The sequence below is a fragment of the Trematomus bernacchii genome, unplaced genomic scaffold, assembly GCF_902827165.1.
Source record: "Trematomus bernacchii unplaced genomic scaffold, fTreBer1.1, whole genome shotgun sequence".
NCBI classification, from domain to species: Eukaryota; Metazoa; Chordata; class Actinopteri; order Perciformes; family Nototheniidae; genus Trematomus; species Trematomus bernacchii.
Window position 1 is genome coordinate 14,328,558 of NW_022987582.1, and position 11,186 is coordinate 14,339,743.

Below are 11,186 nucleotides of genomic sequence, written 5' to 3' on the forward strand. Positions count from 1 at the left end.
AGAAAACACAAAAAAACATCTTTCACCTCTTATTTATTGTTTCTTATGTCTTGCTCAACATTTTGCCTTAATTCTCTAAATTATTTCAATGTAATTCTCAATATTTGGCTTTATTCTTGACATCGACTCTCTTTTTCTTCTTCAATATGATTGTCTTTACAGTGATATTCTACTGAAAGGGAATACAAATCACACTTTTTTTCCTGGCACTAATACTCTTCCATACATAGCAGTATCACAGGGATGTTCTGATGCTTTTTCCCTCAGAGGTTTCTGTGAGGTGACTGGCTGCTGCTCGTCCTGCCCTCCTCTGTAACTCTCAGAGTGTGAGTCAGTAGGAGTGAACTGTTGAGAGTATCCTGCAGTCTCTCAGAGCACACACTGCCTCCCCTTGTATGATGTCTCCTCTCATTGCCCGCCTGCTGCTGCTTGTCTGCTTGGCTTTACCTCTCTATGGCGTGGAAAAGGTGAGAAATAGAGGATACCGAAAGGATCCTGATGCTGACAAGGTAAGAGAGATTAGCTAAAATTATAGTGTAGCCGTTAAAATCATTACCAAAAGTAGATATGTTCCAATCCAGGATTTTTGTGCGTTTTGGATAAATGTTGTGCTTTCACATAACGGAAAACCCATTAAATGTGCTCATTTGAAATTGTAATGAGTGCACTCGACTGACTGTCATCTAGCGCTTTTTTTATGCATCTCTATTAACATTCATAGAGCACTTTGCATGTGAAGTTCAAACTCATCCTGGGATTACCCTTTCGTTACTTTGTCAGAAGTATTTTCCAAAAATGAAAAAAGTAATTAACTGATTCAAGCTTTCAGTACAATTAGGGTGGTTATCACTTTGGCAAAACGGTTTCCAAAACTACCTGGTTCCAGCAGCAGAGGAGAAATCCTATTTTATATATTTTTTGTGTGGTCAGCTGGATCTCTATTATTCCAGATCTGGCTGCTCTCCAGCAGACTAGTGGACAGGAAACCCCCCTAACAGGAAGTTGGGGTCTGGCTCATACTGTTTGTCTCTCTTTGTTATCTCTGCTGTCTCATACATTTAAACAACGCAATATGGTTTGGTATTGGGGGGGGATTTGACTCATTTTAGGGCTGAAAAAATTGGCAGAAAAACTATTTCATTTCAATTCACACCAACCCCAATCATAGACTGTCTTTGTCTAGAATTGCATAACCCTCCATGCTGTAGGTGGAGAGTGAAGAAACAAAGTGGACACACATTTCTCTCTCCAATCTCTTGGAGTCAAATGAAAGTGGAACTGGTGTTTATTTTGCTTGGAGTCTGACTGTGACCTCCCCTTAAGGGACTCCTAGAAGTCTGCGTTTGAGCACCACAGAGTTCAAGCAGTTGCTCTTTATTACCTTCCAAAGTTATATTCCATGAGTGAAAAGGATATAATGAATAGCATCTTATGTTACCATTTGTATCTAGTGCGCTGAAAATGATGCAGAAAAGCCCAACTGCACTAGACACTCTGGAGAAGAAAGATCTGCTAATTTGAACAAAATGGTAATCATAAAATCCTATTTTGCAACCTTGTGAGATCCTGCAAAACTAAAAGTCTCAAAGCTGAGCATTGTATTCCCGCTGTGCACGCTCCAGCTTCAGTGTTGACTAATGCATGAGTTACTACTGATTCCTCAGCACTCAGCAGCAAATGCAGCCTTTATGCTTCTCTTACAGTAATGAACTGTGTGCTACTAATATGAAGTAGAGCTGGAGTGTAATTCAAGCAGGCAGGCAGCACTACTAGAAACAGCAGACTGGAAGCTAATATTTAACTCAGCTGTAGCTAACTGGACAGAGGTTCCATTCATTAGTCTGCTTTGAAACTTGTCCAAAACCTAACCCTTAATAAAGCTCTGAGACGTTTCCTTGCTGAATATCAACCAAGTGGACTCCGTATTTCCACATTTTGCAATCTATTAAGTGCTTAGAAGTTCTGTCCAGTTTCCTTGAGGACAAATTCCTGGTCTATTGCAACATATGGTTTCATCACAGACGTCCCAGTTTCCCATAAAGATGATGTCAGACCTCACATCTCCAGGTTGCTCCAGCTCAGCCACCGAATGGCTAAAACAGACTCCCAACCATCTGTTTTCACCACAGCTGACTAGAATATTGTAATTCTGTCTATATTTAGGTATTTTCCAGATTCCCATAATGTAAAATACATTTTTCTCCTTCACCCCAGAGACTAAAGTCGAGACAAGATGTTGAAACTTGAGTAAAAGCTCTTTGTTCCCCTCTCTTGGCTTGGTTTGTTGCCTTAATGCCATTTGGCCATGTGCCGCCATGACTGGTCCGCAGCTGTATGCCGAGCTAAAGGGCAGGATTGACCCAACAAAAGCCCAGACCCAAATCCTTTTGGCATCAGCGTTTGCTTGATGGCAAAGATGCACTTCCACGTGTCAGTTAATGTCTGCCCTGAAGAAATGAGTAAATGACACTTACATATCACATAACCCTAATTAAAACCTAACTCAGACTAAAAAAGAGCTGACCTACACACTGTAATCTGTTGGTCGAAATGTCCCTTTGAGGAACTTTTTAAGCAAAGCTATTTGGATCTTCATTGTGTCTATCTCTGTATATGGCAGGGCAGTTTTGGCAAGCTCCCCCGTCTCAGTGTTTTCTGAGTCAGCTTGAGTAAGATGCGGCATCTGTTTAAACATAGCAGGAGATTCAGCTGAACAATGAATCACGCCGATAGATGTGTGGCCTAACACCTTCTAATTTAGCCTGTCAGCAAGCCATTGGTTCCGCATTAACACACAGTTATACTGTCATGCGCTTGCTTCACGGCCTCATGATGGCTGGTTCTATTGCTTTGGCTTGGTATGGATCACATCTGTGTTACACTTACTTCAGCCCTATGGCAGTGTATTTGTTGATATGAGGTGTAATCTGGCTCCTTGTGTGTGATGGTTGGATGAATGGCAGCATTGAGGTGTCTACGCTGCCCTAAACTGGGAAACATCCCTCAGGGAGAAGAAAGAAAATCTAAAACAGGAAGTTGGAAACAGCAGACTCTGATGTTGTTCCATGACTTATTTTCATTGTCCAATGTTACCATGACTTCCTCTTTCCCTGTTTTCCCAGTTTGGCAGTTGCATGCAGGGTCCAGCAGGCACCTCTGGCAGAGAGGGTAACCCTGGTGCCAACGGCATCCCGGGAACGCCAGGTATTCCAGGTCGCGACGGGCCGAAAGGCGAGAAAGGCGAGTGCATCAACGAGATCTTTGAAGAGTCCTGGAGGCCCAACTACAAGCAGTGTGCCTGGAACTCTCTCAATTATGGGATTGACCTGGGTAAAGTAGCTGTAAGTATTACAAAACCTTGAATGACTTGTTTGCGGAAAATGGTGTTCCAAGTCAAACGTTTTACAAATCCATAGAAATGTTTGAGAACTACCAAGGTGTCCCTCTATCTTTGTTGCAGGACTGTACGTTCACCAAGCTGCGTACAGACAGCGCCCTCAGAGTCCTCTTCAGCGGTTCCCTCAGACTCAAGTGTAAGAATGCATGCTGCCAGAGGTGGTACTTCACCTTCAATGGAGCAGAGTGCGCAGGACCCTTGCCCATAGAGTCCATCATCTACTTAGACCAAGGAAGTCCTGAGCTCAACTCAACCATCAACATCCACAGAACATCCTCAGGTACGGCTTAAAGTCATGGACTTTGTTGTGCAATAAACCTAAACCAAACATATTTTTAACAGTGCTATAAAATACTTTAGTTGAAAGAAGTTCAACACTTTGGGAATTTAGAGAGTTAGATGTTTTTTAGATGAGCTTAAGCTAGAGACAGCATCAGGTTAGCTTAGTTTAGCATAGCATAAGGCTAAGGAATTGGCTAGCCTGGCTCTGTTCAAAGGTAAAGTGTCTTACAGCACCTCTAAAGCTCACAAAGTAAATATTATTTTAATCTTTTCCAAAAACATTGTATAGAAAGATCAAATTTCACCCTTGCATAAAGTGTTATATACTGGACAAAGCATTATGTTCCCAGGATTCTAAACTGCCAGGGTCCCTGCTCCATATCCACTTCACATAACTAATTATAAACACCTTACAAAGATCCTATGTTCTCAGCAAGGTTTTTTCTCTAGGTGACATGTTTATTGTATGTTTTACTTGGTCCACATAAAACACCCGCCCTATATATTCATAGGTTTGGCTGAAGTTATAAGAGACCTACGCTTTCAAATTTGTGGGAAAGATAATTTTCTTGACTTTAAACAATATCTCAACAGTGGCTAAAAGTTATTTTTAATGTTACAACTATAATTACAAAGTCCTTCTCTTTTTTTCTCGTTTGCAATTGAACTGCGAGGATAGCCATTCTCCCACAATGTTAGTTTTATTAAAAAAAATATGGGACCCTGGGAACATAGGCCAGAAGCAGGTTGTCTTCAGGGAGTAACTGGTCCAAGGTTTTGGTATTCCCCCCTTTTATTAAAAAATACTTATTCATTTTTGTTGCTTTTGGACAAAGGTAAGCTAGCTGTTCCATATCCGGTCTATGTCCTAATCTAACAGGCCACTGTCTGTAGCTCAACAGATGCGAGAGCGATATCAATCTTTTAATTTAAATCTGGGCAAGAGAGCAAAAAAGCAAAACCTAAAAAATGCCAAGCTGTCCCTTCTATAAAAATACTTATTTCATTTATTTTTGTTCCCTTTGGACAGAGCTAAGCTAGCTGTTCCCTATCCAGTCTCTGTGCTAAGCTAATGGGCTGCTGTATGTAGATCAACAGATATGAGAGTGGTATCAAATTATCTAATCTAAATCTAGGAAGACAGCAAATAAGCAAAAGCAACAAAATGCAGAGCTATCCCTTTCATAAAAAAATACTTATTTTATTAATTTATGTTGCCTTCATACAGTGCTAAGCTAGGTGATCCCTATTTCCAGTCTTTATGCTAAACTAACAGACTGCTGTCTCTGGCTCAACATACAGTATATGAGAGTGGTATTAATTATCTACTTTAAATCTAGGCAATACAGCAAACCCACAAGTGCCATCACTTTTATAAAAAATACTTATTTTAATCATTTGTGTTGCCTTCGGACAGAGCTAAACTAGCTGTTCCCTAACCAATCTGTGTCCTAAGCTAACAGGCTGCTGTTTGTAGCTCAACATATATGAGAGTGGTATTAATTATCCAATCAAAATCTAGGCAAGACAGCAAGAAATCTAAACCCACAAAATGCCAAGATTTTCCTTCAAGTGGTTATTTAACTGCAGTTGTAAAGCCTGGTCACCAATCTTTAAAATAAAGTTACACTCCAATTTGAAAAGTTCACCACCATGTCAGGAAACCAAACAATTAACAAGTCCCATCTCTGGAGACAGTTTGGGTGTTCCCTGAAATTAATTTTAACTGCCTCCTTTTCCCCCCTCCAGTTGAAGGGCTGTGCGAGGGTGTCAAAGCAGGGCTGGTGGATGTGGCCGTGTGGGTGGGGACCTGCGACGACTATCCCAGAGGTGACGCGTCTACAGGGTGGAATTCAGTATCCAGGGTTATCATTGAGGAGCTGCCCAAATAAATGAAAAAGTTACATGTAAGGGAGGCACCAGTCCTGGTACTGTGACAGTATGTTATCTGGCCCTCCAAAACTATCAGGTATGGTTTGCTGAGGCGCCACAGCATCAATGATGGTAACTTGAATGTTTTTTTTATTTTCTTAAAATACCATACTAGATGACAGGCCCATAAAAACAAATACTGTGTCATTCTGTCTACCAGAAATAAACTTTGTACTGTAGCTTTTCAGCTTATGGGTGCTGTTGGTAAGCGTTTATTGGTCATTGACAATATTTAAACTATGTACTCATGTGACATGTTTATATTCATTATTACTGTTAATAAAGTGATATTTTTTAAAGAATTAAACTCAACTTTTTTACTTCTTTTCGAGTCTAGGAACTATGAATTCTCTGCTTTTATTCAATATAGTAAGAAATTACTATATGTACTGTATTCATATACATAGAAAGAATGACAATGCAGATAAAGCATTCTTGATGTTATAGTAAAATGTTAGAAAGAAATGCAGTTACAATATTTTGCCAGAAAACAAATGAATTATGGGATGATTGAATTGGTGTTTTTGGAACAAAAATTATCTGCTGCTGTGTGAACAAAAATAAATAATTTAAAAGCAACATAACTAATATTACACACACATGCAACTGGAACCCTGAGAAGACTTCACATCAGCTTGTTTACATGTCATCCTTTCCTGCTGCCAAATGTAAACATAACCATGTTGAAATATTGATCAAACTCTTCTCGTAAAAAAATCCTCACTTCATTTGCCCAGAAGTGAAAGCTTGTCATGCATCTGATAATCCAATGTTGAATCCGTTACGCAATATTTTCATATTCAGTGAGATCACCTTCAGACGTATTTGTTCCTCTCTGTTTTTATGAATGGCACCAAAGTCAGTGTGAGTCTTTAAAGCTGTCCATGCCATGATTGTGAGCCTTATTAGCTTTTTCCCAGAAGGTAACGAGAAACATTCTCGTAAACCACAAAGGTGATGCAGCAGGCAGGAGTGACACGGATCACGTTGGGGATGATGCCTTTGTAGAAACCGATGGCGCCTTCGTTCCTGCAGAGAAATGGAAAACATGACTTAAATTGGACATAACTTAAAGGGACAGTTCACCACTGCAGCCACATTTAGAAACAAGAGGATAGGATTGCATGTTTATCCTCTCTGTGAGTGGATGGGTATCATACCTCCATGTCCGTCTGACGACATCAATAACTCCATTGTATGTGTTGTGCTGGTCTTGCAGGCGGGCTCGCACCACCTGATACGGGTATGTTGTGGCCACAGCAAATATTTTGGATAAAGCCGCCATTGTGATGTACTCCCATGCGCTCTGTTTGAACAGAAGGAGGGAGGAGTGAGCAGAGCAAGGGTGGGAAAAATGATGATTCACTTCTTAACTGCTAGTTATCGACTGTGGGCTCAGTCCTATTAAACTGTAAAGCTTTATGACTATTATCAAACACTGAGCATGTTTCCAGACCGTTTGTGGCTCGTGTGGTTAATGACTCACCAGCTTCGCATCTGAAGGCGCTTTTCTGTATTTGTTGTAGTCTCTCTTCAGCTCTTCGTAGGCCATGAACTGCAGCGCTCCGTGAGATGTTCCGAACAGACCAGGAACATAACCCTTTGACAAATAAATGCTCTGAAAGTCAGTCTTACATTACACTACATTGTACAACAACCTACCTGCTTAATTAAATTACATTTGATCAGATCTATACAGACAAATATCATTGCAATTACCCAGCCAGGCTGATAGAATTCACATAAAGCGTAATATGTCTGGCTGTTATTTCCATTATTCATGGCCTGTAAGTTCTCCACTACAGCTAATACAGGTTGTTGATGCCCTCTAGTGGTGATTAATGAATTCACATAAAAAGGATTTACAGCCTTGTAGGATAAAGGTCAACTTTTGCTGAAGTAGTGTGGTAGTTTAACCTGATTAGTCCTCTATAAAACAGCTTAACATAATCATAGCATATATTGCTGTATTACATTAAAGTGAAAATATATGGTGATGTATTACCTTGTAGAGTCCTGCCACTCCCTCATAGCGGTAGATCTTGATCAGAGCATCTACCATCCCCTTGTACTGTTTACTGCTGGGGTCAGCGTTGTACTGCAGCACCAGCCGGGTCTTGGTCACCCAGATCGGGTTGGTTATGGTGAGGGTTATGATGCCTAGGTGAAAACAGGCAATGTTAGAACGAGGCTGACATTTAAAAAAAAAAGAGAGACTCTGCAGTACCTTCAGTGTTTAGGAATATTGTTCTCACACACGGCCAGCTCTGTCAAACAGTGCTTTTTTCCCTCTCTCTCTGTATATTTCTGCAACTTAAGACAGGATGAAGTGGTTGTCCCTCAGCAAGAGAAGAGACACTTAGTCAAGTAAGATTGATTGTGATGTGCTGGTTGTGGCCAGACAAAACAGTTTAACAGACTGCAGTGACTGAAGTTGGCAGAGCACGGGATGGTAAATGATATGCTCAGTTGTGGTTCCGTGTGGCAAAACATTTATACAAAGACATCAGGAATACAATTTGCCTCTTAAAAAAAGTACAGGCTGGTATAGTGCTATTTTGCTATGATGCAATAGTAGTGCAATTGTAGGTAAAAACTAGAATTACCAACTCACAATTGTATGCCTTCCCCAATCGGTCAAGTTATAGTTTACATTCATTTAGAATTTGCGTGATTAGAGTTGTTCATTTTGGAAAAAAGTTCTGAATATTCTCAGTTTAAGTTGGTCTATTTAGGAGGAAAAAAATGCATTATTTGTTGATATACAAAGTCATAAATCTGCAAATTGATTTGTTGTTTTCTCTTGTATAGGCCCAATTCAGGGCAATGTCTCTTTAAAGACACGGTGCTTATGATATTATCGTGATTCTGGGCGCAAATCACAAGGATGTCCCTGATAAATCTGATTACTAAGTATAATTTGGTTAGGTAATTTACTACAGGCATAAGACACGGCAAGCAGCAGCATGTGTGGTGTGATGAGGTTAACCCTTGGAATTGAAGCAAAGGGGTTTTCTAGACAAAAAAACAACTATTTTGTTCATGTTTCTTTATTATAAATTAGTGAATCAAATCTAAGAGAATATTCAGTTTTTTACTCACCCCTTTTTCATATAATGGCCCTAATAAGCTGTCTGACTCCCATTACAACCCTAAATTCCACCGTTGCACAATTTGAATGCCAAATGGAATCAAGTCAGATATGACTACGGATTGCCTGAGAAATGATTTAACTAAGTCATAATTTTGAGAAAAATTATCATCATTTTGTGATACTTTTTACATTATTGCGATACATTATTTTGAATTATGAAGTCATTATTTAAAAATACTTTGGCATTATTTTTATGTACTAGGTCATTACTTTGAAATATCAAGGCATTATTTCGAGGATGTTTTTTATTGTGAATTACAGGATCTATTTTAACATTGGCTAATATGGGCTTCCCTTAATTCTCTCTAATTATTTTGGAGCAGCTTAATTTCCAGCCCCTGACTCCCCATGTCCAGCAGGAAGCTGACCCATGTGACCCTAAAGTGAACAGAAGGGGCTGTGAACTCTGCCTCCTGTCAGCTAAGGCCAGTTAGGAGCAGTATGATCTGGCTGTTGTTGTTGACTATGTGCTGATAATGTGGGTGTGTTAGCATGGCAGCAGTGTTCAGATCCATGCAGAACTAACCTGCTTCGGCAGCAGACACCAGGTGTTCTGTTGCACTCAGCTCCGTTTGACGGCCCTCCTTCGTGTACCCTTTGATTGCATTGTAGCTGTGAGGGAGATCAACATGGGAAATATGATGGTTACAGATCATTAAAAAACAAATCTAAACAATTATCATGATACAACAGGTTTATGGCTTCCTTACAAAAAGAAGTAGAGACCCCAAGATGCTCCAGCACCCCAAATATTGGGCGTCACTCCTTGGTAGAGTCCTCGTAGTCCCTCCTGCTGCCACACACTCTTCATACAGTGCATTATGCCACTGTACTTAGGTCTCAAATCCAAGCCATCACTCACTACATTGAAAGGACAAAAAAGACCTTCGTAAAAAAAAAACAGATCTGAATTCAACACAAGACCAAAATAATTTATAAAATGAAATAAGGTAACCCATAGCCAGTGGTGAAAAAAAGAAACAAGGTGAATTCATTCAAATACTACTTTTACTTTACTCGAACATTTCCATGTTATGCTACTTGGTCATTCTACTACAATTTGGAAGCAAATATTGTACTTGTACTCACTTAATGTATTTGAAAAGATACGTTACCATTTACTTTGCAGGTTCATATTAATAATACAAAAAAATGTATCGACGACTGAAATATGACACATCATTATAGATTAAGATACCTAGCAAAATTAAAACATCACTAATTATAATCCAGTGATAAAATATATATATACTATTCCAAAAATGAACATTCTGCATTTCAAGATTCAATTCATTTCATTTCATTTCATTTCACACCTTTATTTATCCAGGTTGTATCCCATTGAGATCATTGATCTCTTTTTCAAGGGAGACCTGCTAATTCAAGGCTTTTATTCTCATTTCTACATAGCTACAGTGTAGAATATCAATGAAAATCTTAGGTCACAGGTTCCTCCAACAGTGCAACACAATAAAACAGATAAAATAGTTAAAATAGTGCAAGTAAATACAAATAAAATAGAATAGAATAGAAATAGTGCAAGGAGAGTCTATTGGAATATGATATATTAGATCAATAATTTGTAAATTGCATAATGAGTACTTTAAGTTATGGAACTGTAAGTATATTTTGATGGGAATACTTTTGTACTTTTACTTAAGTTACGTTTCGAATGGCAGATTTGTACTAAGTAAAATATCCTTCCACCACTGCCCATAGCAGCATGGTACCATAGTGAAATCTATTTTAAGATGTCAGATTTCCAAATGGCATGAAAGTGGATAAATGCATATGACTTTAATGACATTATTACTATGGTCAATCACGTATCGCTATATAAAGTACAATGTATTACAGTAGCCTACCTGCAAACCTGATTTTGACCAGGTCCAGAGGGTGAAGCACCATTGTTGACACCACACCTCCACTGAGTCCCGCGACCAGGTTTTCTATCTTCACATGGCCCAAGACCTGCTTGACATGTCCGGCTAAAGAGACAGCAGACACGGGCTTGCTGGACTCTGTCTCCGTGACGTTGGCGGTACCGTGATTTGGAGCGGAACTCATGGTAACTGGTAATTAACTCCTGTCAGCTAGCGAATCAGTCAGTATGGTAATGCTAAAGTCGGATAGCAAACACTTAGAAGAAACCTCATTGACACAGCTACCCTACACACTGTACTAACTCCTTGACACACCCTCATTTTAATTGCATTTTAGCAACGGAACCACGTTTTAAACATGTGGTGATACTCCATGGCTGAGGTAACGCATTACATGTCAAGGAGCACACCAGTGTTACTACTCGACCTTGCTACTAGTATCAAGTAGAAGCAAATTAAGAACAGTGCTTCCGGTCATAACCTTCAAAATAAAACAAGTTTAGACGAACAACATCAATCCAAGTCATTATCTCGGCCC

At 39.5% G+C, this 11,186-nt stretch overlaps 2 protein-coding genes across 5 annotated transcripts; one reads left to right on the forward strand and one right to left on the reverse strand.

The window, feature by feature from the left end:
- Nucleotides 1-349: 349 nt before the first annotated feature.
- On the forward strand, nucleotides 350-5,923 carry LOC117480703 (collagen triple helix repeat-containing protein 1-like). 4 transcript variants are annotated; one of them, XM_034128127.1, is made up of 5 exons: nucleotides 350-509; nucleotides 1,452-1,529; nucleotides 3,123-3,341; nucleotides 3,461-3,677; nucleotides 5,429-5,923. In XM_034128127.1, the coding sequence occupies exons 1-5, from the start codon at nucleotides 396-398 to the stop codon at nucleotides 5,569-5,571; spliced, it is 771 nt and encodes a 256-aa protein (XP_033984018.1). In that variant the 5' UTR covers nucleotides 350-395; the 3' UTR covers nucleotides 5,572-5,923. The 4 variants fall into 4 exon arrangements, with proteins under 4 accessions (XP_033984018.1, XP_033984020.1, XP_033984021.1 ...); XM_034128129.1 differs by having other exon boundaries at nucleotides 350-467; XM_034128130.1 differs by lacking the exon at nucleotides 1,452-1,529.
- A 1-nt stretch (nucleotide 5,924) lies between these two features.
- On the reverse strand, nucleotides 5,925-11,080 carry LOC117480702 (mitochondrial folate transporter/carrier-like). The gene is made up of 7 exons (XM_034128126.1): nucleotides 10,631-11,080; nucleotides 9,476-9,626; nucleotides 9,292-9,377; nucleotides 7,617-7,771; nucleotides 7,098-7,211; nucleotides 6,772-6,917; nucleotides 5,925-6,640 (listed from the first exon to the last, which is right to left on the reverse strand). Exons 1-7 carry the CDS (start codon nucleotides 10,830-10,832, stop codon nucleotides 6,517-6,519), a joined length of 978 nt encoding a protein of 325 aa, XP_033984017.1. The 5' UTR covers nucleotides 10,833-11,080; the 3' UTR covers nucleotides 5,925-6,516.
- Nucleotides 11,081-11,186: the final 106 nt, after the last annotated feature.

Bases quoted from the DNA above. Each gene is read 5' to 3' on its own strand.
- LOC117480702 (XM_034128126.1), bottom strand. From the start codon at position 10,832: ATGAGTTCCGCTCCAAATCACGGTACCGCCAACGTCACGGAGACAGAG. The intron at 9,627-10,630 runs GTAGGCTACTGT...CTTTCAATGTAG, and splicing joins GGTCAAAATCAGGTTTGCAG to TGAGTGATGGCTTGGATTTG. The intron at 7,772-9,291 runs GTTAGTTCTGCA...GTTTTCACCTAG, and splicing joins GGTGTCTGCTGCCGAAGCAG to GCATCATAACCCTCACCATA.
- LOC117480703 (XM_034128127.1), top strand. From the start codon at position 396: ATGATGTCTCCTCTCATTGCCCGCCTGCTGCTGCTTGTCTGCTTGGCT. The intron at 1,530-3,122 runs GTAATCATAAAA...CTGTTTTCCCAG, and splicing joins CTGCTAATTTGAACAAAATG to TTTGGCAGTTGCATGCAGGG. The intron at 3,342-3,460 runs GTAAGTATTACA...TCTTTGTTGCAG, and splicing joins TTGACCTGGGTAAAGTAGCT to GACTGTACGTTCACCAAGCT.